We start from the raw sequence: 24,196 nt of genomic DNA, 5'->3' as shown, positions 1-24,196 counted from the left end.
TGGATGATACAGAAATGAACTTGGTCAATCTCACTTGCTCATATAGCAGGCTCACAATAGAAACCAGCCGGCAACGGGTACATAAACCCACCGATATGGACGGGCCATAATTAGATGGCCCGCGTGCTTTGTAATGTGTATGAACCATTGAGCAAGATAAAGCCCGTGGGAAGCCGTTGCCAGCGTCTGGTATCCCTGAAGAGGAAAGCAGAGCAGACAGAGCAAACAGAACATCACAATGGCGACCACATCTCCTCAGATCAAGCTTTACACGCACCCGCTCAGTMCATGTAGGTCATCTCCACTGACTCGATCCTCAGCACTGCACTAATACAACACTATTCACAGGGTCTCACCGTGTGCACATTGCACTGGACGAGCTCAAAGTCCCCTACGAGCAAGAGATTGTGGACATCACCAAGCCTCGGACACCCGAGTACCTMGCTGTGAACCCCCGAGGAAAAGTTCCAGCCCTGTCCTACAATGGAGAGACGATGAGCGAGTCTGGTGTGATTGCCATGTTCCTCGCAGACAAACATGGATCGACCTCGGGCCTGCTTCCATCGTCCACAACTGCGAGCGGACCACTCCTTCGTGCTCGCATTTCATTCTTCGTCGACACGTACTTGAACAGAGTGCAGCCCATTTTCATGAGTGCTCACCGTTGCAAGTCGGATGAGGAGCGCAACGCCGTGCTGAAGGACTTTGTCAATGCAGCTGCCACGGAACTCGACCCTTTGCTTGCAGATGCGGCACCATTTTTTGGCGGGTCTAGCGAACTGACACTTGCAGAGGTTTGTGGCGCAGACTGCAGTTCTAACACGGCCCGAAACTGACGCCTTGCAGGTCTTGACGGGCTCCTTTCTCTTGCGGGCGTACCTTTTTCCCAAGAATGGGCTTTTGTCACCGACTCTTCTTACCGAACTAGCGGAGAAAGCGCCTGCTTTCGACACCTGGGCGAAGAAGGTCATGGAGCATCCCAGCGTGAGCGGAGGCATCTGGGATGAAGAGGCGATTGTGGCCAACATCAAGCGGAGGATGGCTGGCTGAAACTTAGAAAGCCTGCGGGAGAGTCATAGCGAGATGGAGACTGACGCAACACCGCTGTAGTAGTATGGTACCTCGCAATAGCAATCAATTTCTTCCCACAATTACATGCAAAAGTCGACGTTTTTCAAAGTAGTGACGTGCATCTCCGAGTGATAGCAACGCTGAGAGAGCGGTCGTCGATGGCACGGAGAGACTCGAGACGAATGGAACCACAGCTGCCGTTGACAGCGCTCTGCTTCCTCTGCGTGGGACTTACCGACATGGACATGCTACCGCTGCTCAATTCAAGCTGCCTGGCAGCCTCGGGGGGTTTGCGTTGTGTTTCTCTTTGCAGGCCGGGCAATATGTGCTGTGGTTAGTATAAGGACTGGCCTCTCACATCGAGATGGCCATTGACACCCACATCGAATCGAACATGGCTTTCACAGACGTGAACGTAAAGGCGGCCGCTGTACTGGCTCTTATCCTGTTGTTGGCGTGGCAGCTGGCCGGCGTGTTCCGTCGCCCCAAGAACTTCCCACCCGGACCCTGGAGTCTCCCGTTCATTGGCAACCTTCATCAGATTCCACGAGGACTGCCCTGGGTGGCGTTTGGGGAGTGGGCGCAGCGGTGGGGCCCTATTGTCGGCTTCCGGCTCGGAACCCAGGATGCCGTGGTGCTCAACGATGCCGCTCTCGTACACGAAGTGCTCGTCAAGAACGGCGCTGCCATGTCGGGTCGCCCGCCACGCTACGTCGCGCAGGAACATGTCATTCCGGAAGGCAAGCATGTGCACCCAGTGTTTATGCGCAACGACTACGCCATGCGGCTGCGAGCCGTCACCAAGGATTACCTCGTCGGCGCGGGACTGCTGAAGCTGGCTCCCATGGCGCAGGCAATTGGCATGCGTCTAGTGCACGACATTTACATGTCGTACCAGGATTCCTCCAGGAACAATGCAGGCGCACAGGAGCAGGGCCATGTGCCGTGGACGGACGCACTGGCGCAATGGGCTGTGACCACCCCCGTCGCTGTCATGGCGGGAGCACCAGTCGAGGCCTTTGGGCGGGACTTTGTGCACAACTACCACCACACCACCGTCATCTTTGAGGATATCATGGTCTCGGGTGCGGCCGACATCATCCCGTTGACTCGATATCTGCCCGACTGGTTTACGGGGTGGAGGAAGCAGGCGCCCATTGTCCGCAAGGCCGTGCTGGACGCCTACGGGGTGCTGATGCGGGTCGCCGGGCAGGATCGTGGTGGCTCGTTCCATGGACTCATTCCCGCTCTGCGCCGTCAGGCGGCGGATCCCAAGGTGGATGCCAATCTGCGTCTGTCGGAGCCCGAGATCATGGTAATGATGGGAGGTCTGCTCGATGCGGGCTTCGCGTCCACGGTCGCGAGCTTCGAGACAATTGTCCTGTCCCTGACGGCGCACCCACGCGTGTTGCGCCGCGTGCAAGCCGAAGTCGACGCCGAGCTTGGCACGGCGGGTCTACCCGAGCGGGTGGAACGCGGGCGACTGCCATATCTCCACGCATGCATCATGGAGGTGCTGCGATGGCATGCGACGACGCCAGTCCCGCTACCCCGCGAGGCCGTGGCGGACGTCCAGGTGGGTGACTATCGCATTCCCAAGGGCACCACCGTCATGACCAACGTGTGGGCCATCCAGCGCGATCCCGCCTTCTACGACGACCCGGACAGCTTCGTGCCCGAGCGATACCTTCACCACCCGCTCGGGATCAAGGACGGGGCGCCCGAAGTCCATCGCAAGGCTCTGTATACGTTTGGCTTTGGCCGACGTGCCTGCCCCGGCCAGGACTTTTACTTCCAGCAGATGGAAATCACCATGGCCCAGGTCATTTGGGCGTTTGATTTTGTGCCCACYGGTCCGCTTGACATCGACGTGACCACCGGCTTCGTGTTTGGCGTCGCCTCGCGTCCGAAGCCGCTGAACATGAAATTCGAGCTGCGGCGGCCGGTGGACGTCCTGCAGGCCGAGAAGAGGCGAGCGGACATTGCCCTGGATCAGATCCTTGGCTTGGGTTGAATTGAGTGGGGATTTATTCACTCACCTTCATTCACCTCACGTGTACTACTCTACTCAGAATGATGACTCTGCATCTAACGTATCCATCTCCCTTTTCACGTAGAAAACAATCCCACTGTGCCTCGTGACGGTATCATTTCATGTCCAACAGGCAGCAATTCCCATATTTCCACCCTCACAGAATCGCACCGTCGCCCCCGACGCTTTGCCCCGAGTGGAGTCGATGCATTTGTAATGAGGTGCTCGCGTTATCAGATCTTAGCGCTGACGGCCTCGAGTACAAGACAGTGGCCTCTGCCCTTGTTCTAGCCGCAGTTCCACTGCAGTCTCCAACCTCACCTTACTCATCACTAAACCACAGACAAATACGACATGATGGCCGTTGCTCCCAAGATCAAGCTATACACCAACCACAACTGCCCATGTGAGTGCACCCCCTTCTCACAACCTATCACCACYCTAACACCGCTCCAGGGGCTCATCGTGCTCACATTGCCCTCGCGGAACTCAATGTCCCTTACGAGGAAGAGATCATTGACCTCTACACACCACGAACCCCGGAATACCTGGCCATCAACCCCCGTGGCCTGGTCCCAGCCATTGATTTCAACGGAACCATCATCGCGGAATCAGCCATCGTGTCCACGTTCCTAGCCGATGCCTTTCCTTCCAAACTTCTCCCGCGATCCACGGACCCCAATGGCCCCATCATTCGTGCGAGGATCAACTTCTTCACGGACGCCTACTTCTCCAAAGCTCAGAGCCAGTGGGCGAAGCTGTTGGCGGCCAAAAGCGACGAGGATTCGCAGACTGCATTGCACGCCTACGTTGACGCCGTGGTGAAGGAGGTGGAACCCCTTCTCGCTGATGCTGCGCCATTCTTCGGCGGCAGTAGCCAACTCACGCTGGCTGAGGTGAGCAAAGACGAACGAACGAACGCCTCCTCTCGAACTTCACAGCTAACGCACATGATTTCAAGGTTCTTGCGGGATCGTGGCTTCTGCGTGTTTACACACTGCCCAAGCATGGCATTGCGCCTTTGGYCTTGTTGGACCAACTCTCAACCAAAGCGCCCAACTTTGACAAGTGGGCCAAAGCGGTGGTTGCACACCCGAGCGTGCGCTGTATCTGGGACGAGGAGAAGATTATCGCCGGCACCAAGGCCTGGATTGCAAAGGCAAAGGCGTGATGAGAGATACATAGCATCCTCGTTGGCGGTTACCGTAGCGTTGATAATAATGACACGTGTTGCGAATAAGAAGTTGCAATCATTCTCCCACTCCAGAAGATCCACAGTACATCAGCATAGCCGAGATGGTACGTGCGCCCCTGAGACATGTAGGAAGTGGGTCTCTACAAGGCACAGCACACCGGCTCTTTTATGAGATCTGCACACTAAAGTGCTTGTCCTCCTTCAAGGGGCGCGTCGGGTGGTTCATGAGATCCCCACGCGACCCACACAAGTTGCACTGCATCGGGAGGTTTTTCTTGCTTATGCTATCTTCCCGTCAAAAGCCGGGGTCTCGGGCTTTCGAAGCAGCGAAGGGAGAATGCTTTGTCCTCTTGCAGATGAGACTATCATATCCATGCCTCTCTTGTCGCGGGAGGAGCCCTTTAGGGTACATACTCTAATGCTAGGGATACTCCGAGGGACAGTTCTTATACATTCCCGTAGCTGCTAGCGAGACATTCGATTTCCATCGGCCAGCACGCGAAGCTGCCACGAAAGGAAGAAGATGGGAGCTGTGAGCACTGAACGCTCTACGACCTCCCTTGTGGTATCCAACGATTCCAACGATGGAGCAGATCACAGCGACATCTCCCACGACCCTCCGGTCTACGCTTCAGGCATCCGACTATGGGCAACCCTATGCAGCATCTTCCTGGCAACTCTGACCGCCGCTCTGGATCTGGGCGTCGTTGCCACGGCCATCCCTGCCATCACAGCCGACTTCAACAAACTCGACGATATCGGATGGTATGGCGGAACCATTTTCATCACCGTCGGCGCGAGCGCTCCGGTCATTGGAAAGATGTACAAGTACTTCTCTGGCCGCTGGATGTATCTCGGTAGCGTGGTGGTGTTCTTGATTGGCAGTCTCATTGCCGCCCCTTCTCCCACCAGCGCCGGTCTGATTGTTGGAAGGGCGGTTCAGGGTGTGGGTGTGGCCGGAATTCTGGGAGGATCTGTACTCATGATCACATATATTGCGGAGCCTGCACAACGACCTATGCTTATTGGCGTCTGGACTGGAGTGCTCATGATCTCGACCGTTCTGGGACCTTTGCTCGGCGGACTCTTTACCACCTATGTGTGAGTTGTGTGGTCATTCTGAATGCAGTTTTTGAATCGATGAATCTGATGCGTACTTGCATAGGAACTGGCGCTGGATCTTCTGGATCAATCTACCCATCGGAGTGCCGATCGTCGTCCTGATCCTCCTTTACTTTCACGTTCCCAAGCATATCCAACCAACTCCCGCCACGTGGAAAGAGATTCTCAGGCAACTTGATCTTCCCGGTTGTTTTCTCTTCCTCGCATCATTGACCGTCTTCACTCAGGCTCTGCAATGGGGCGGCCAAAGTCGGCCATGGAGCGACGGCGCCGTCATCGCTCTCCTGGTTGTGTGGTTGGTCCTCACCATTGGTTTCGTGGCTTGGGAGTGGTCGCAGGGACAATATGCCATGATACCTCTGGCTAATTTGAAGCCGAGAATGTTTTGGACCAATGCCTTGTACGGCTGGCTGTAAGTGCCCGCGCCATTTTCAAGCGATCTTCAAAATCAGCTAACATTTAATTTTCCTCTCTCCGCAGTGTTAACCTGGCTGACTTCCAGGTCCTGTTCTATCTTCCGATATATTTCCAGTCTATTCACGGACAATCTGCCATCATCAGCGGTGTCAACACCATCCCATTCGTCGCCCTTTTCGCCTTGGGATCCGTTGTGAGCGGCACCATTGCATCCAAGACGGGTCATTTACAGCCCCTGCAGCTGGCAAGCGGATTACTCGCCACGGCGGGTGCGGCATTAATGTACACTCTGGATGTCCACTCCAGCGCGGCGCGCTACATCGGCCCTCAATTGCTCCTTGGGTTTGGAATCGGATTGGGAAACCAGATACCCATGACAGCCTATCAATTCTTCTCAGCACCTGCAGAAGTCCAAACCAATACTGGAATCATGCTCATGACCAACGGCATGAGCGGAGCGTATTTCGTCACGGCTGCCACGACGATTTGGGCCAACGTGATGCTTCAGCAGGTCGCGGTCTTGGCACCTGGGATTCCCCCGAGTCTGGTCTTGGAGACGGGTGCTTCGGATCTTGCAAAGGTGTGGACGGGGAGTGATCTAGATGCTGTGAGAGAAGGTTACATGACGGGTWTCAGGGGCGTTTTCGCTTTCAGCATCGCTGGCGCTGCGAGTACTGCGATTCTTGCATTGATGATCCCTAGGCAAAGACTTCCGGGTCATGGTGTGGCGCGGAAGGACAGCAGTGGGGAGGTAGAGGACAAGGGGGAGCTGTAGATACAGTAGAGACACGGCGTCTCGACGCGTCGAAGTGAATTTCATAGTCTGTAGGCCCATACATGGCGAGCCCTTGAACGTGTGCAAGGAGAGAGAAGTGGATCTCGGCTGAATATCAGATGTTACCTRCTTCCTCCACTAGGCCGAAAAGGTCTAGCGGCATCATGGCCTATAAGGATAGTATGGACACCCTAGAGTGGATCTTGCAGGGGTCGCTTATAGATAGATGGAACTTGTGTTGCGGTGCACCTTTGCTTGGCCGTAGATGAAGCTCCTCGATTGCCCAATGTGGAAGGTCCAGTACCACAGAAAATCACCACTCAAACGCCATCGAAAATGATTGTCTATGTCAGTGATGGGGAAGACTCTACAATCCTACGGCGTTCAAACGCATCCAAGTGGATCGTGGCGTTTGCATTCAGGTACCTGGGTTCCTAGCCGTCAGATTGGCTCGCTTAAACAGCACACACCTTGAGGAAAACAATGGGGCCATCCTTCCGTTTTGCTTTGTTGTCCCCTTTGGAGCCCCTCTTGAGCCGCACCTCACTCCGGTGCATTGAGACGTTGTATACACGAATAGTCTGTTAACCATGCCATATGCATGATAAGATCATATTGCTGTTCGCCACTCTGCAACACGATAGACAACCATGGCGAGGGCATGTTTACGACATGAATCAACGTTCTGTTGACGCCTTGTTGCGCGTGCGCGTTAGCTCGGGGCATTTTTTGCCAAGACCCAAACAATGCAAGGCGGGAAGATGGCCTCTTGTTGATTTCTCAGCACGCATCTTTGGGAAGACCGAAGCCCCCCTGCTGATTCATTGGGCTTTAGTCGGCGATTGATGATAGATCACAGTGGATCATGCTTTGCGAAGTGTCCCAGGACGGCTTCACATATAAAAAGCACAAGATCCAGCTGCTGTTCAGTGTATCATCATCACCATCATCACCTTCATCATAACCACCACAATCATCATCACCCCAATCTTCCAACAACATCATGTCTCTCAAAGCCGCAATCGAGACCGTACTCGTGGTGGGATCCACAGGAAACATTGGTACCTCAGCTGTTACAGCTGCCCTGCGTTCGCAGCACAATGTCCTAGCTGTCGTCCGAAGCCAGGAATCCGCCGACAGGCTCGTCAAGCACATCACATCGGTTGAGGGCATCACTGCCGCCCGCGCGAAGGAAGGCATCACTTTCGCCCAGGCGAACATCTTGTCAGACACCGGAGTCAAGGGTGTAGTTGACCAAGTCCGAGCTGGGAAACTTCCGGCCTTTCAGCATGTCTGGTCAAGCGGTATGTTTCGAAAGTACTGAAGATGTTGTTCATCATTGACCATGTGGCACAGTTGGTGGAGAATACACCGTCACTCCGCTGCAAGAAATCACCTTGAGCCWGCTTCGCAGCAACTTCAACTCGTCTTTTGAAGCCAACCTCTGTTCGTATCTTTCAATCTCCAAACGATCAGTTCGCTAATCGACTCGTAGTCGCTTACCAGGGCAGCATTGCCTATCTTTTGGAGCAGGGAAACCCGAACAGCACCTGGACGTTGTGCACAGGGTCACAGGGTGACCTTGCAACTCACCCGGTACCTGCGATGACACAGGGTGCTCTGTTCCCATTCGCAACAGCTGCCAGCCGCGAGAACGAGTCGACCAACGTTCGCTTCAACGAGATCTACTTGGGATACCGCGTAGAGGTGGACGAGCAGGCGATTGAGCACGGGGTGACAAAGGCATCCGACTTTGCCAAGGTGTATGAAATGGTCTTGAGCAACCCAGATGTGCGCAGCTCCCGTGTGAGAGTTGATGACCTGGAGGATCTCAACAAGTTGAAGTTCGCGAAGAAGTTCTAGCCTAAGCCTCAGATATGCAGCACAATGCAATGCAATCTTCATGCTTCGCCTGGTATCATCGCAGCAGGGGAAACCTCCCGACAGTCCCACATCGGCCGAGTGATGTCGAAAGGTCGCGGGGGATAGAATTGGCAGAAGGAGCACAACGGCGGGAGGATAATTGGTATTAAAAAGGCTCACCAGGAGACAAGAAGCAACTCAACTTTCCCTCAGTCATCTTCAAAGTATCAACATCATCATGGTTTCCCTGGAAGTGGTACAGCAATCCAACAAGCTTCTCGGCAGTCTGCCACAGTGCGAAGGACTGGTGGCTGTGTTCGTTGGAGCAACTTCCGGCATCGGACTGAGCGCGCTTGAGCATTTGGCCCGTTCAGCAACGGCTCCCCGCATTTATAGCGCTGCTCGGGCTCAGACTGCAGCAGCCCACAAGGCATTCCTCGAGACGCTCCACAATGAAACGGATAAGGCTGGACAGGGAACCAAGACCGGCGCATTTACCATGATCGATGCCGATGCTTCCCTTGTCCAGGACATGGATCGTCTCGCGACCGCCGTGGCACAACGCGAGGCCAAAGTGGACCTGATCGTCCTCTCTGCAGGGTTCTTCGCCTTTGAAGGCCGTATCGATACTGTCGAAGGATTGGACCCCTCCATGTCGACGCGGTACTATGCTCGCATCCGCCTGGTGGAGCGTCTGCTGCCACTACTCGACGCTGCACCGCACGCTCGCGTGGTGTGGGTGCTTGCCGCCGGTGAGGAGTCGCCGCTCAACGAAGACGATCTGGACCTGAGACAACCCGAGAATTGGTCGTTGTGGAATGCATCGCGACATGCGTGCACCATGAGCACGCTGGCGCTCGAGCGCATCGCCCGGGACCATCCTCGCCTAAGCATTACACATTGGTTCCCTGGCCCGGTCCAAACGCCAGGATTGGAGCGCAGCAATGCCAATGGCTTGAATCCACCCAACCCACGCACGCAGGATGAAGCTGGACAGCGTGTCGTCTTCTTGGCCACTAGCGATCGCTATGCACTGAATCCAGGGTGGGTCCCCGTCCCGGCCGGATTACAGCGGTTGCCTCCGGCCGCAGGCGGAATCTTCATGGTCGGAGCCGACGGGGAGCTCAAGGACAATCAGGCTGTCCTGGGGCCTATGCGTGAGAAGGGCCTAGATGAACGTGTCTGGGCCTTCACACAAGCCATGTTTGAAGAGATTGGGCGTCACTGATCGGGAGGAAAGAAGAATCTCCCAAGGGCAGCTATATCGGTCTTCGGTTGCTCAACTTGGCGCGCTTGCGCAAACCAGTGTTTCCAGTTGATTTCATGTCCATGTTGGTTGTCAGCGAGGTTTAGCCAGGCCGTTGCTGCAGACATGGAGTGAGCTGTCTGTCTCTAGCGAGGAAGAAAAAGGATCGATGACAGCATGCCCTAATATGCGCTAGTGTAAACTTCGTTAGCACGCGGGTATTCTATCCCGCGCGCTTAAAACCTAGCTTAGTCCAACGYCCCTTGCTCTTTCTACCCCCACCTTTCCTTTACAACAGAGTCCGCAACGCAACATTGAGCCCGTCTTCCATCCCATTATGTCGTGTTGAGAGTCGTACCGAGTGCATCCTCGTCAAAACGAGCCAACGGTTGTCAAGATTGAAACATGAAACCCAGCGAAATCCGCCGGCGGTCCAGCAGAGATAGCCTCAGAMACGGTGAGAAAAGCCCGATGTGCCTAATGCAGACTCCACGTGTGCATTCGGGGCGAACATTGAATTGTAGGTAGATGCAGGGTCCGTTGAACCAGGGGGTTGATCCAGCTTCTGTTTGCGCTAGAGCTTGTGGCAGCTTGTATCTGGCCATGGAGCAGCCTTTGGGCAGAAGCCTCTCCAAAGAATACCCCGCTACGGCACGAGGACTCATCAAGGCAATCAAGGAGATGCGACTAATGCAAACCACCAATGGTGGGACCTCAAGGGTCTTCTTCAACTCTAGCCAGATATGATAGAGGGTGGCGATAGGCCATCTATCGCTCTRCTTCACGACTTCTGATTGGACTACCACCCTGGAAGCCAGCAGGCACGCCTTTGGAATCCTTCGTAGGCGCTACGATACATAATCTTGCTGCAATTCCCCCTTCATGATGCAACCATCTACTTGAAAATAGCTGCTGGATCAAGGAATGTAACAGTCACAGCTGGAGTGAGTCAGCCCAAGACTTGTCCCTMCTGCAGAGACAGACCAACTTGCAAGACAGCTCTTTGCCATACTCATCACCTCCTACACTTTCGACATGGCCCAGCGCGCTTCCCAAAACCCGGACCGCCCAACTCCACCCAAGTGGGACGCGCCTCTGGTGCGCAGCAGTTGCGATTCTTGCGGGGAATCCAAGACCCGGTGCAGCAGAGAGAAACCTGCTTGTCGTCGTTGCGTTCGAAAAAACATTGTATGCTTCTACTCCGTACCCAAGCGTCCCGGAAGGCCGACAACGAAGAGACAGCGAAGCACGGCGGATGCTCTCTCAGAGAGTTCTCGGTCTCACAACTCTCCTACAGCATCACCCAGAGCGATAATCTCCACAGATGAGACAGACAACGATCCAGCTGATCGTAGCTATACTCCGCCCACTGTAAGCGACGATTCATCAGCAACGATCAATCTCCCACTCAATCCGCAACCAACCACGCCAGGAGATGATTTATGGATGTCGATGCTATCTTCCCCGGAAATGAACGATCTGTACGGCACTGGCGACTTCGAAGACTTCTCATACGATGCATCGCTTGCCAACATGGAMCTGGACATCTACACTGCAGAGACCCACAAGGCCGTCGGACAGGCGTTAGATGCAGCCTCCCTTCTCGTCTGCACAGTCACCGACGGCATACCAAATGCACCCTCCTGTGACTTGCCAACGAATGTACTGCCAATTACCAATGGCCAAAGCTCGTCCATGGCAGCTTTGTCTTCTCTGTTCGAACAGGGAAATTGTGCCGAAAACGACGTGGTCAGCTGTGGGGAATCATCAAACCACGACCCTCCAAGATCCTGCTGCTGTCATGTCCGTGCACTCAAACTTTTAGCGGAACCCTCGCCGCCCAACAGCCTACCATCCAGCGGAGCCCATGATCTGGACACTGTACTCGATCGAAATGCAGCGGCAACAGCCGCAGTTGTTGAGATACTGCAGTGTCATTGCAAGAAAGATGCATACATTCTATTTCACATTTCTCTCGCCCTGTACAAGGCACTTCAATGGTACGAAGCCACCGTTTCGGCTGATGTACCTCTTCAAGACTCAAATTCACGAACCTCCATTGCGGGAAGGAAGCCTAGCGATGCAGCAAGCCGCAAGGCGATACAACTCGTTCTCTCCCAACTTCCTGGTTTCCAGCAAGCCACTTGTGCCCTGAGTGACCACTCCGAAGCCGCGAAACGTTTGGCAGGAACAGATAATCTGAGTACTTTGAGCACTCTCTTAGAGACTCTAATACGAGATTTGAGTAATTATACTCGAGGGCTCGCAAGGAAGGCAATTGTGCGTCTTAGATGACATTCATGGTTCTTGTCATCATTGCGGTTTTCATTTTTTCACTGGCTGCTGCTGCTGCTGCTATATGCAAGGAAGCATCACAATAGATCATGTAGATGCTAAGGATTTCCCACGATGAAGGCTTTGTGCATCTAACGATGGTCGTATGCAATGATTTCGTACAAAGGCATACTTGCCCTATCAGAAACCGGACACCAACGCCCTCGCTTGGACGTTGATTGCGTTCGCTTTGATCATGCCTCTGCATGTAGGATCTCTGCTGCATGATGTGAAGCGACGCAGAGCAGAGCTTTTCCTCGGCTGGTAACCTTGAATCGAATTTTGAAGTCGAAGAGATTGAAGCGTCGGTCACCCATGGGCAAATTGCACCCTCACACTCGGCTTGCTGATGCATCACCGGAGAATGGCTGAGAGTTCGGGCAGATACGTGAATCGTACGGGGGATAAAAGTTTCCTGCCTGAGAATTTGCAATTTGTCACCGACTCGCTTATAGTTACGACCTACATTGTTCTACATCGGCACCCTTAGTTTCGATAAGTCCGTACAGCGAGCGTCACAAGAGATGGTACGATCAATAATCAAGCGAAACATGTAGCTTAACTACTCAGGGAATGCATTCTTTTTTTTTTGAATATCAACACAGGGCTGTAAGGTAGGTATATTCCATGATTTTTAAAAATACCTCAGCATCCCCAACATTCCCACCACAGCACCCACAAGCGGCAATAAAGATCTCACAGCATGTAACTTTGTCCAAGAAACAATCATACTCTCCACCATCTCCCCATCAATCCTCTTATCCCCATCCCCATCCTTATCATCATAATCAACAGCTTCAAAAAGCCTATCATTCAACCCCCCCATAAAAACCCACGTAAAAGGAACAATAGCCAAAGTAAGCCCAGCAGCAACAATACAAGGCACCCAATTCTCCCCTGCTGTAACACGTAACCATGCAGCATATCCATAAGTCCCACTAGTGAGAATTGCGAGTAAAGGACCTTGAGTATGGCCTCGATGGAAAATTTCAGCCCATTGGCGTAGAAGGAGAGGTTTGGATGTTGAGGTTTGGAGAAGGACTGGGATTGTTATTGTGGAGAGACTCATTAATGTTCCTTTTTTTTTTGAGAGAAAATTGTTAGATTTTTGCTGGGTTGGGAGTATGGATGTCTAGATACCTGATAGGAAGGTTCCTAAGATGATGGCGAGGGATTCGGGGGCGAGAATTATGGGACTTGAGATCGCAGAAGACATCTTGTTGGTGATGTTTGGAGAGGGTGGATTTGTTATGAGATGTGGTGTTGAGGTTACACTTCTTGGTGAAGGGTTTCTGGATGGGTGGAGGAGGTTAAGGAGAGTACAAATGCCACTTTCAATGTAGTAGGAGTGTATCTTCGAATACCTACCGAGCGCTACATACCCTTTGAAGACCCATTTGGTAGAGGTATTGGCCCCGAACTCCAATGACAAACATCCCGTTCGGGCGACTTTGATTACGGGTAGTTTCTCTCCAGGGGGAAAAAGACAACGTGAGTTCACCATTACGTTTCCTAGAGTTCAAAAACAGACATATATCTCAGCATCCGACCAGACCATTACACCCCATCACATCCAACATCTTATTCCCTCCAACCTCCAACCTCCAACCTCCAAATCATCATCATCATCAACCATGGGCTCCATCGCAGAACAAACGCCCTCCTCTCAAGGCAATCTCACCGGCAAAGTAGCCCTAGTAACCGGTTCCGGTCGCGGTATCGGCGCAGCCATGGCAATTGCACTGGGCAAAAGAGGTGCGAAAGTCATCGTCAACTACGCGAAATCCTCTGGACCGGCGGAAATGGTGGTGCAAGAGATCATCAAGTCTGGTTCTCAAGCCGTGAAGATCCAAGCGGACGTTAGTAAAGTCCAGGAAATTGAACGGTTGTTTGAGGAAGCTGGTCGGCCTTTTGGGAAGCTGGATATTGTTTGCTCTAATGCGGGAGTTGTGAGTTTTGGACATTTGTTGGATGTTACTGAGGTAAGTAAGGTTTTTCTCGTCCACAGAGAGTGGGATTTTTTTCTTTAGACGTCATGTACTAATTAATCCCACGAATATAGGAAGAATTCGACCGAGTATTCAGCACCAATACCCGTGGACAATTCTTCGTCGCGCGAGAAGCATACAGACATATCCGCGAAGGGGGACGCATCATCCTCATGAGCTCCAACACAGCCACGACCTTCACCGTACCAAACCACTCACTCTACTCCGCCTCCAAAGGCGCCATCAACACTTTTGTGAGATGTCTTGCGAAAGATTGTGGCGGGAAAAAAATCACTGTCAATGCGGTGGCTCCTGGGGGGATTGTGACCGATATGTTCCACGCTACGGCCAAGGATTACCTACCGAATGCAGATAGCATGACGGAGAAACAGATTCTTGATGTGAGTATCAGTTGTCCCAGGAAAGTTTGGATCGATATGCTGATGCGAAAGTGCCGGTTATTTAGATCGTAGCTGGCGTGTCGCCTTTGACTAGGTGTGGCTATCCGGAAGATATTGCAAAGGTTGTTTGTTTTTTGGCTTCGGAGGAGTCGGAATGGATTAATGGTAAAGTCCTTGGGATTGATGGAGGCGCTGCATGAGAGCCACAGACCATTTTCGAACATGTTAGGTAGTTGATGCCACGGCTTTCTTGCGAATGTGACTTGAAGAAACCATTGTTATCCGATCGTTCACGTGAAATCGAATGGTTGCGCAACACTACCGTCGTAATGTCTGCTTGAGTCCATAGATGACGCGACGTGAAATGGGTTTCATGGAATGCCTCATAATATCGCAGAGTGGAGCTCCAAGCTCTCTGTTACAGGACGAGGACATTCATCGGCCATCACCAAACCCCCTGACGATCACGGTTTGGTACTTCGATGCTGTTCTATCCAAGCTCATCTCCAAGCAATGGCAAAAACACCTTAGATATCAGGCAGTTTGGACTAGGTATGTATACCCATGGAGCCATCTAGCGTGCAACGTGCTCCCCAGATTAAGAAGTGACATCGCCAAAAAATCCCAACAGCTCCAGCGAAGGAGGGATCTAATGGGTAGATGAGCATGGTACGTATTCTGCTGATGAAACGCTTCCGAAAGCCCAAAGAGTGTATAGTGTCTCTACAAAACGACGCCGCGGGTGATCTCAGAAGTAGTTTCCGGCCGTAAAAGGTTGCATGGCAATGATGTCGGGGTGTTTTAAGATATTTTGCCAGGCATGTTAATTGGTGTGAAAAATCCCCGGTCGGTACCGGGTCGATCTTTCTCGTCGTCGGGGCGGGGCGGGGCGGTGGGACTTTTGCAGTAGTGCCCTTTTCGAACCCATGTAGCGTCGGAGGATGTCTTGATCAGGTAATTCCTGTTCCATCGTAGGTACTATTCTACAGTGGAGATCTGCAAATAAGGGCCCGACTTTAAAGGCTTTGCTACACATTTCGAGGAGGACGGTCTTTCTTGACCCGACATGAACAACAACGCGACTTCAATTGCTCGGGGTCAAGTAGAAGGCGCTGGACGTTGTAAGAAAACCACCCCGAATGATGCAGCTCCTCCTGGTATGGGAAGTTCTTTCCTCGTGTGTTTATATGCCCGCTTTCGCCTCGTTCTCTGATAGGCTACCAGATGGGAACAACACGTTTGCCGATCAAGAGTGGGCGGGTACGATGCAGAGAGACACTGATCTCGTTCCTTTAGCTGATCGACCGTTTCGGTGCCTGAATGCTCGCTTGCTGGATTTCGGTGGCGGCATGTCTGTAGGATCCGGTGAGAATCCTCAACTTTGAGCAAGTGCGGCAGCATGTTGAATACAATCGTACCTACTGTGGCTCGTCCTTCCCCTGACTACATACCTTACCACTTCCTCATTAAACCATGGCATCAAGTGCAGCAGAGAAACCCGAGACATGGACCGCAGAGTCCACAYCGAGGCAAATCGTGCATACTACTGGCGCAGCTCCGACCCAGCCAGTGGAGTTCGTCAAACACCTTGCAGGCCAGGTATGTCCGTCCGGAGAATATCAGTTCGACCATGCAAAAATTCCCTGACTTACCTTACCATATCCAAGGCACAAATCTTGGCTTGCTTAAAGTGGCTGGGCGAATTCCAAATCCTCGCCCTCGTTCCTCTTCAAGGCAGCATACTTGCATCTGAGATTGCCGATCTGGCGGGCGTCTCGGTCAAGGAACTCAGTCGAGTCGTTCGCATGATGGCAACCATGGCCTTTCTCTGCGAAGTTCAGCCMAATCGCATCGCTCATACAGAGCTCTCCGCATCGTTCATTGGCGACTTCTCGCTCATGGACTGTGCCATGTTTCTCGGCGAAGTCGCTGTACCATCGGCGCTACATATGACGGAAGCAGCGTCGCGCGCACGGGGAGATCACGCAAGCAGCAGTGCGTTTTCCCTTCTTCGAGGCACTCAGCAGTCGTTTGAGACTATGTGTGCTGGAGACGAAAGATTGCAACGCCAGTGGGCAGCATACCGTACATCTGTCTGCGCTCCCAGTAATGGTGTCATTGCAGCTCTGTGTCGATTGAACTGGGGCGGCCTGGGCAAGGCTTGCATTGTCGATGTATGTGGACCCTCAAGCCCTCGATGATGTCCTGCACAGCTGACGATCTCTGCGATACAGGTAGCAGCTCGGACCATGGATTTGGTCACTGCTCTTGCGGGTGTAGCCCCCGCTCTCCACTTTATCGTGCAGAAAGTTGGAGAGGACTTGCATCCAGTGCCGAACAGTGAGAAGATCAACGAACGAATCACAATCTTGGACAAGATGCCTTCGGGGACGCAATTAGTTAGAGACGCTGCCGTGTACATTCTCCACCTCACCTTGAGCCACTCGCTACGTTCCCAACTCTTGGCAGAACTGACAGCTCATCTGGGATTGCTGCGGGACAATCCTGCGGCCGTCATGATAGTGGCACCTCCTCTGTTACCAGAGCCTGGAAGCGTTAGCCTGGGGATTGAATCAGAGGCACGGGCAAGGGATCTGACCTGTTTGCAGCTCGCCCAAGAAACGAAGCTGGAACTTAGCGAGCTCACGGAGATGATCAACGGATGCAAGGATAGAGATGGACGATTGGCGGTTGTAAACACAATACGGCTTGACAATGGTTTGGCGGCAGCAGTAAGTGTCAAGTATGAGCTGCGTCCATCGCTTGATTGTTCGTTGTGGAAAGCGGTTTAGCCGCCAGAAGATTGAAGATTGAAAACTTTTCAATGGTCACACGTATCTGCTTGCATGTACATTGAACGCCTTTGACAGTCCATAGTCTTGTGACTCCCTTCTTCCACACCATTGATTCGRGTCGTCCAAAGAACCCGATCGGAAGTAGTTTGCCCGGTTTTCAATGCTATCAAGTGCGTGGCAGATATGGATGCAGCCAAGGCATATAGTGTCGCAGCAGGCCGAGCACGATGCACAGAACAGTGCCGGGGGGAAATTTGGCGGGCCCGTGGGTAGATACAGTACTGATGCTCAGATTATCGTATTTTCCATCTGGGTCATCCACAGCCTCAACCATAGCCGCGGCCAGATCCAAATAAGATGTCGGACCGTCTTGCTGAGTGGTACTCAGAGCATATCCGCGTGATAAATCAACAGAAAGAGCGCCTGGCTTCATATATATGCTGGTGAGCCAATCACTCTCTGCTCGGAGCATGTCCTCTGCGACTTTGATGTCATGATAAACATGCGATGCTGAGCGAAGCAGAACCGGGAGTAGTAAGGACGGTACATGGAGAGAAAATCGTTCGTCGATGGTCCCGGACGAGAGCAGCACGACCTTTGGTAGTTTGGTTGCACGAGACTTTTGTGAGTTGCGTAATGCCTGAATGACCACCGCGGCGGTGTCTTGGGCCATATGGCAGCCCGGCTCGTTGTCGTTTGTAGATACGCACAGGAAGACCGCTTGGCAGTCCCGTATACAAGCAGCCAGCAGATCGACGTCATTTAGGCTGCCCTCGTAGACGTGGACTCTTTCATGATTATCGCCATCGCCGAGCTGGMGCCTCAGTTTGGGTTCGTTTCGACAGAAAGCATTGATGTGCTTGTTGGGTTGGGCGAGCAGCGTCTGGACCAAGGCTGATCCACAATTACCGGTGGCACCCAGAACGGCGTAGATCGACGCATTGGCTGCATTCATGCTGTGGTGTGTCTGTAGTGGAGGGCTGGAATATCAGGTGGTGGGACAGCAGCAAGTGGACCGGCCCAGATTCCTCTTTGGAGGAGTAATATACAGATGGAGTCTGAGCGCGGGCCATTCGGCAAGTACTGCTCGGGGAGTACTTTTCACCTGCCATCCTGTCCCCACTGGATTACGGGCCGGGAGGAACCAAAGCTGAGAATGTTGACACCTACAAGAGACTCGCTTCGGGAGCGAAAGTGCCAGAGTGTGGAAGTGTGAAAGAAGTTACCCAATTCACCGCGAGAATTCTCCAGACCCAGACCAKTATGCCCACGGTTGTTATCCTGGACGCCTGCAGTCCCATCGGCCTCAAAGCCCTTGAGCTGGTCACCCTATCGCACGCCTCGTTCCGAGTTCGCTGCGTGGAACGCGCCGGTGAAAATGGAGGTGCCATACTGCGTGCACAATTCCCCATGCTGCTACGTACGACCGTCTTGGAGCGCTACCTTGACGACACCAACGCCTTAGCCCGCTGCATCGACAAGTGCGGTGTCGTTATCGCGTGCAACCCAGCAGACATTGCCCTCGTCTCCAAAGCGCTGGAACTCTGCCATGCTCATAGACGACCTCGACTTGTCGCCACCCTGCACGACTTGGCGAAGGAAATGCGGGAATTGACCCGCCGAGAGCCCGCACGTCTGTCACACTGCCACTTTGCAGACGCCGGGGTGGAGATGATTGAGAGCGGGTCTACCGCCGGCTATTGAGTGCGTTTCCAGGACCTGTACAGAGCGGTGGGTGCGGATATGGACCATTCCATGTCGGTTTGCAGATCCACCGGTTGGTTCAAGGCGGCCAGCTTCAGTTCATACGCCTTTTGGGAGAGCACTGAGTTTGCAAAGAGAAGTGGACAWGTTCCGGCCCGAGAACTGCTATAAATCAGCTCAAGTCAAGTAAGCACGTAACTTAAGCAGAGCTACATCGCTGAGAGATGATTCCCATAAGTAGTTGCCTGATACAATGCGTGGCCAATCACATCGTTTGCATGTCTTCGAGACAAGTCTCACACTGGCAATCGAAAGAGAGTTACTGCTTGATGTGTCGACCATTAGCAAACTACCGGCAGGTATGTGCCTGGTAGCCCGAGTCACTCTTCCTTTAGATAGATGGCCTCGGACAGGTGAGGTGAAGGTGGTGTCGGCGACTCCGCGGGCGCTCTGGGCTGTTTCCGAAGAAGGCCCGTGCGGCAGAATCTCCCCGACCACCTCTCTCAACGAAGTCACACCCTCCCAGTCTCCCTGTCAGACCACCGACCTGCTTAATAGGTAACCATGCCTAGTAACCTCAAACACGACRTTGAGCCTTGGCGCGAAGAGATCGAGCAACGTACAAGAGATGGAGAGTCTCTCGAGCAGATCGCCGCTGGTCTTTCTGCGAAAGGCTTCAATACAAGTTCCAAGACCATCGGAAGATATCGCATTCAATGGGGTCTGCGCCAACGTGCAGCGGGTAGATGCGGTACGCATATCCCTTTACAGAACTCACTCCTTTACGCGTTTCGCTAATTTTCAACCAAGTCGGCAAGAAGTATCCAAATCGAAAAAGGAAGCTTCCCGACTCTGGGCCATCAAAGACTGCTGGACAAGATCAAAGAAAACAAGACATCACAGATCGTACACAGCGAGGCGAGACCGCAGAGCAGATCGCAGATGCCTTGACAGCACAAGGATTTGAGCTGAAAAAAGGTGCTTCAACTGTATGGCGCCTTCAAACTTACTGGGGATTGATCCCATACGACCCCGCGAGAGCGCGAGGAAAGCACAGCAAGAACAGAACTTCCCCATCCAAGACAACATCGACAGCCCGCCGCAGGATTCCACCAACTCCTGCCGACCCAAAGGCCTTCTACCCAAGTAACTGCGCAAATGGTCCTCAAAGGCGTGCTCTCGCCATTGCACCGCATCCAAACGGCAGAGATAGCATGCCGACGAACATCGATCCGGATTTCGACTCCGACCCAGAGCCTCTCCCAGACATGATGGACAACGATGAGATTACTTCTACGGCGGAACGTAGCCAGGACGCATATTCGTCTACGGTTCCTCGAATACAGCCGGACCTGGTCCCAATAGACGCCACTCACCAGTCTGTCGGCGTCGACGTCGCAGCACATTTGATGAGTGCAGAGCTTCTGCTGGATCTTGCATCATCCACACTCGCAGCAGCAACCAGACTCAMAGAGCTCTACTCTGCGCAGCAAATGCAGAGACCGGCGAAAGGTTCGCTGAGTTCGTCGMCGCCGACAAGCGAAGACATTGCGCATGCTAAACTAAAGGTTCGAGAAGCAGCCGGGGTCATGTATGATCTGGCTACATGAGAAAGTGCTCAACACGAGTGCTTTTGATATTTATAACAAAGGCTTGACAATGCCTCCCGTAAGCTATCAATGATATGCTGTCAATCCTTTGATGGCTTACCCTCCGTTTCACCAGAGATGGCACCCCGGCTGTACTCCTACGAGGGTCTTGAGAGAGACACTACATGCAACGAGTATGTGGCGGAAAGGGGTCTGCAGTGACGGCCAGTCAATCAAGCGACTACACACAATAAGCTGGCTTGCCAGCACTGCTGGACCGCGTCCAGAGATCTTCAAAAGCTTCCACGACGCTCGCCGGCAAAGGCCCTCSCTCACAGGCCTGCAAGTTCTCCTCCATCTGTTCCTCGCTGCTTGCACCTAAAATGATGCCATCTTCCTGACCAAGGATGGAATGATGAGCGAGCCAACGAAGCGTGGCTTCCTTCAGCTTCACATTGGCATCATCACAAACCTTTGTGAGGTTATCGTGCAGCTCCAATGTCAAATCATTGACGTACATCTTGCTGAACACTCGCATCTGGTCCATGCGACTGCCAGGAGGTGGATTGCGAAGCTCAGTGGTCGGTCGGGAGAAGAACCCGCCTGCCTGTGGAGGAACAAAGGTTCCGTCAGCACATATTGAACTACATGGCAGCGCGACCTTGACAACGTACCAATGGGCTGAAGGCGAAGAAAGAAATGCCGAGCTTTCTCAGGCTGGGAAAGAGCTCGGTCTCCGATGTTCGGGCCATAGGATTATAACCTCCTTGGTATATCGAGGGAAGAACATACCCATTTGCTTTGCAAATCGCATGTATTTCTTCAACCTACAACAATACAATGGAAGCCTTGTCAGTCGCGTTCTCATTCAATCACCAAACAGTACCTCTGCTCAATGCTGTGTTCCAGACTTGCCTCAGATTTGTTGAAGTTCGACACGCCAAACCTGACGACCTTGCCAGCCTTATGTAAGTCATTGATCGCTCTACAAGACTCCTCCAAAGGAGTCTGACGATCCGGACCATGGAAATAGTAGAGATCGATCTTGCTTTGCTTCAAAGCAGAAAGCGAAGCATCGCAAGCATCCACAATCTTCTGATAGCTCAGCGAACCCGGCGAAAACCCAGGAGCTTTCGTAGCAATTCTGAAATGTTCATGTGCTTCAGGAATGATCTCGCCCAGAATCTCCTCACTCTTTCCAGAATTGTACACTCGAGCCGTATCGAGATCGCGAACACCGTGCTTTTGCAGGACCGCTAGGATTGATTGTATGCTCTGAGGTGTAGCCATCTTCGTTGACCCCGCTGCGACAGAGCTCCCCATGAGACCCGCGACTTCGAAACACACACGGCATGTCAGTACCATGGTCTAGATTGCATGCGGAGCTTACGGGGAGAGAGGACTGACTGATTCTGACCATGTTGGAAGTCGTTTGGATTATTCAGTGTTACGTTGAAACAAGATCGTGATGGAGGTTCGTGATGCTGTACGTCGTCCAGAATGCAGCTTCACGTATCTCGAGACATTCGTGTGCGTGCCGTACGTCTCGCTATGGTAACGCCGACGACGGCATGCTGCATGTTTTTGTCAGCATGCCATGCCGCTGACGACGGGTGAATCCTTCGAGCATCCACCTACGTCGCTAGATGCGAGAGGAACAATCACCATCAATATTTGAATGATACAGTAGTGAGCGACTAAAGGCCAGTTGATTTGAAGATTGCCGGCTCTCCTCGTGGTGCATCGACGACAATGCTTACGAACAGGTAGCTATAAGCACGAAAAGTAGCAATCTTACGGAGAGTCACATACGGAGGATCGAATGTCTTATTGTCAAATAATGTCTTCTTAATCTCGCTGTTCGAATGTCTCATCAAACCTGAATGATCTCTTCTTAATCGTGCAGTCGTTGTTGTCGAACATACAAGAATAATTTCGCCTGCTAGAGGTGCATAGATCGACAACCTTCATTTTCACCGGGCCTTGGACTGACTCTTCATTTGTGCAATTCGTTTACGATCAAGGACCTGAGAAGCTAAGCTGGWGGTACATATACTGTTGTCAAGCATGCCTTGTCCGGATCCAGGGCAACGAAGATCCGCACGCAGGCCATGAATCGTGGTTGAATGTTAAATGCACTGCACTGCGAAGCATGTCGACTGATCCCTAGCAATAGATCTTCAAGAGGCAGTGAATTTGAGCAAACTAACATCACAAACTAACATGCTAAACAAAGGCCGGTAAACACAGGCGTAAAACACATTGATGATAGATCGTCCTTAGTCGCTGCTCGAATGGTTAGAATCGTCAGCAGCGTTGCTCTTGTGCGTCGAACTTACTGCAGGTAGGTGTTTGCCAACTGTTGCGCCAGAGGCTTAGCAACGGGTGCCACAGTCTTCCAGCCCTTCTTGCCCTTCTCCACTATCTCGTCCATGTCGAGACCGTCCTTCTTTTTACTGCTGCCGTGGGAACGTCTTCGGTCACGGTCACGATCCCCACGATCGTCACCACGGCTTTCTTTTCTGTCGCCGCCGCGCCTATCTCTGTCGTGTCTGCGTTCTCTGCGTTCTCTTTCCCGGTCTCTGTCACGTCGCGAGTCACRACCATCGGTTCTGTACCCGCGTTCATGATCATCCCTGGGCTGCCGTCGAGGACGATCAGTACCGTAACCTTCGTCGTATCTGCTCGGCTTTGCCTCACGCCGTCGGCGAGGTCTTTCTGGTTCGGGCTCGGTGTCTTCATCATGGTATGGAGCATGCCGAGGCCTCATAGATCCATGACGAAAAGGCTCGTCAAAGGGATCTCTTTCTGGCTTGCTACGGCGGCGCGGATCCCAGTCATCGTCTCTCGAAGGCCTGCTACGCCGTGGTGGTTCTTCGTGAGAACTACGGCCTTTGTGGCGTCGAGGTGGCTCTGGTTCATCGATATCTCCTCGGCTACGGTGGGACCTGCGTGGAGCGGGCTCCTCTTCGTAGGGATCTCTTGTCCTGTGGCGAGTTGACCCGCGACGCGAAGGTCCCCTATCCTCGTAAGGATCCTTATCTCTATTGCGACTCTTACTGCGATCCTCTCCTATTGGCGGTGGTGGAATGTCAGAGTCCTTGGGTATCTTCTCCCGGGAGGAGTGTGCGCTATCATGGTGTCGCCGGCGAGGAGCATCATCCTCGTCCTCACCCTCGTACTCGTCTCGCTTTCCCGGACGTGATTTAGGTCGGCGATAGTAGTCCTCATCGTCGGCGTCATCGTAATCGGGAGGAGCCCGTCGGTGACGGCGTTCCCGGGATGGAGCAGGCATATCGTCTGGGTACGAAGGCATGATGCCCTTGGCAGTGGACGGTCCAACGGGGATGGTCTTGATCGGATATGGCCAAGACTCTACAACGTCTCTCGAAGGATGATGGTCGTGGAAAAATCGACCTTGGTGAGAGCCCCCACCTTTTCGTCTGGGTCTGTGACAGTCTTATGCAGGGTTTCAGCTCTCGTGCAGTCACACAGTCAGCTCACGATGCTGGAGTCTTGTGGAACTGCGATAAGTTTGGTAGATGCGGAAAGATGCGAAACAATGCGCGCTATAACATGATTTGCTTAAGAGGTTGGAGTTTCGGGGGATACTTAATAAGTTCGAGGCGTCTCACCAGGGATCCCCCACTGCAGCTTGATGTCA

The 24,196-nt window shown here is 52.9% G+C and overlaps 13 protein-coding genes; 10 read left to right on the top strand and 3 right to left on the bottom strand.

Annotated features, from left to right (window-relative positions):
• Positions 1–238: 238 nt before the first annotated feature.
• Positions 239–1,050, top strand: RCC_08522 (related to glutathione S-transferase; the record flags this gene model as incomplete). XM_023773772.1 has 3 exons in its annotated part: positions 239–290; positions 349–794; positions 847–1,050. The coding sequence occupies 3 exons, from the start codon at positions 239–241 to the stop codon at positions 1,048–1,050; spliced, it is 702 nt and encodes a 233-aa protein (XP_023629540.1).
• Positions 1,051–1,435: 385 nt separating this feature from the next.
• RCC_08521 (uncharacterized protein) lies at positions 1,436–3,085 on the top strand (the record flags this gene model as incomplete). The annotated part of the gene is made up of 1 exon (XM_023773771.1): positions 1,436–3,085. One exon carries the CDS (start codon positions 1,436–1,438, stop codon positions 3,083–3,085), a length of 1,650 nt encoding a protein of 549 aa, XP_023629539.1.
• A 375-nt stretch (positions 3,086–3,460) lies between these two features.
• Positions 3,461–4,274, top strand: RCC_08520 (related to glutathione transferase omega 1; the record flags this gene model as incomplete). XM_023773770.1 has 3 exons in its annotated part: positions 3,461–3,509; positions 3,560–3,999; positions 4,065–4,274. 3 exons carry the CDS (start codon positions 3,461–3,463, stop codon positions 4,272–4,274), a joined length of 699 nt encoding a protein of 232 aa, XP_023629538.1.
• Positions 4,275–4,821: 547 nt separating this feature from the next.
• On the top strand, positions 4,822–6,612 carry RCC_08519 (related to permeases of the major facilitator superfamily; the record flags this gene model as incomplete). XM_023773769.1 has 3 exons in its annotated part: positions 4,822–5,399; positions 5,464–5,832; positions 5,901–6,612. The coding sequence occupies 3 exons, from the start codon at positions 4,822–4,824 to the stop codon at positions 6,610–6,612; spliced, it is 1,659 nt and encodes a 552-aa protein (XP_023629537.1).
• A 1,003-nt stretch (positions 6,613–7,615) lies between these two features.
• On the top strand, positions 7,616–8,475 carry RCC_08518 (uncharacterized protein; the record flags this gene model as incomplete). XM_023773768.1 has 3 exons in its annotated part: positions 7,616–7,916; positions 7,969–8,058; positions 8,108–8,475. The coding sequence occupies 3 exons, from the start codon at positions 7,616–7,618 to the stop codon at positions 8,473–8,475; spliced, it is 759 nt and encodes a 252-aa protein (XP_023629536.1).
• Positions 8,476–8,713: 238 nt separating this feature from the next.
• RCC_08517 (uncharacterized protein) lies at positions 8,714–9,703 on the top strand (the record flags this gene model as incomplete). Its single annotated transcript, XM_023773767.1, has 1 exon — positions 8,714–9,703. One exon carries the CDS (start codon positions 8,714–8,716, stop codon positions 9,701–9,703), a length of 990 nt encoding a protein of 329 aa, XP_023629535.1.
• Positions 9,704–10,756: 1,053 nt separating this feature from the next.
• RCC_08516 (uncharacterized protein) lies at positions 10,757–12,016 on the top strand (the record flags this gene model as incomplete). Its single annotated transcript, XM_023773766.1, has 1 exon — positions 10,757–12,016. The coding sequence occupies one exon, from the start codon at positions 10,757–10,759 to the stop codon at positions 12,014–12,016; it is 1,260 nt and encodes a 419-aa protein (XP_023629534.1).
• Positions 12,017–13,689: 1,673 nt separating this feature from the next.
• On the top strand, positions 13,690–14,644 carry RCC_08515 (probable Versicolorin reductase; the record flags this gene model as incomplete). XM_023773765.1 has 3 exons in its annotated part: positions 13,690–14,037; positions 14,118–14,444; positions 14,510–14,644. 3 exons carry the CDS (start codon positions 13,690–13,692, stop codon positions 14,642–14,644), a joined length of 810 nt encoding a protein of 269 aa, XP_023629533.1.
• Positions 14,645–17,405: 2,761 nt separating this feature from the next.
• On the bottom strand, positions 17,406–18,194 carry RCC_08514 (related to toxin biosynthesis protein; the record flags this gene model as incomplete). The annotated part of the gene is made up of 1 exon (XM_023773764.1): positions 17,406–18,194. The coding sequence occupies one exon, from the start codon at positions 18,192–18,194 to the stop codon at positions 17,406–17,408; it is 789 nt and encodes a 262-aa protein (XP_023629532.1).
• Positions 18,195–18,502: 308 nt separating this feature from the next.
• RCC_08513 (uncharacterized protein) lies at positions 18,503–18,943 on the top strand (the record flags this gene model as incomplete). Its single annotated transcript, XM_023773763.1, has 1 exon — positions 18,503–18,943. One exon carries the CDS (start codon positions 18,503–18,505, stop codon positions 18,941–18,943), a length of 441 nt encoding a protein of 146 aa, XP_023629531.1.
• Positions 18,944–19,507: 564 nt separating this feature from the next.
• Positions 19,508–20,553, top strand: RCC_08512 (uncharacterized protein; the record flags this gene model as incomplete). XM_023773762.1 has 2 exons in its annotated part: positions 19,508–19,694; positions 19,754–20,553. 2 exons carry the CDS (start codon positions 19,508–19,510, stop codon positions 20,551–20,553), a joined length of 987 nt encoding a protein of 328 aa, XP_023629530.1.
• A 220-nt stretch (positions 20,554–20,773) lies between these two features.
• RCC_08511 (related to aldehyde reductase (GliO)) lies at positions 20,774–21,952 on the bottom strand (the record flags this gene model as incomplete). XM_023773761.1 has 4 exons in its annotated part: positions 20,774–21,139; positions 21,207–21,359; positions 21,448–21,866; positions 21,940–21,952. 4 exons carry the CDS (start codon positions 21,950–21,952, stop codon positions 20,774–20,776), a joined length of 951 nt encoding a protein of 316 aa, XP_023629529.1.
• Positions 21,953–22,811: 859 nt separating this feature from the next.
• On the bottom strand, positions 22,812–23,848 carry RCC_08510 (uncharacterized protein; the record flags this gene model as incomplete). XM_023773760.1 has 2 exons in its annotated part: positions 22,812–22,818; positions 22,872–23,848. 2 exons carry the CDS (start codon positions 23,846–23,848, stop codon positions 22,812–22,814), a joined length of 984 nt encoding a protein of 327 aa, XP_023629528.1.
• Positions 23,849–24,196: the final 348 nt, after the last annotated feature.

Source organism: Ramularia collo-cygni (assembly GCF_900074925.1).
Source record: "Ramularia collo-cygni strain URUG2 genome assembly, contig: RCC_scaffold14, whole genome shotgun sequence".
Classification (NCBI taxonomy): domain Eukaryota; kingdom Fungi; phylum Ascomycota; class Dothideomycetes; order Mycosphaerellales; family Mycosphaerellaceae; genus Ramularia; species Ramularia collo-cygni.
Note: the sequence above shows the minus strand (reverse complement) of the source record. Positions and strands in the feature narration are given on the sequence as shown.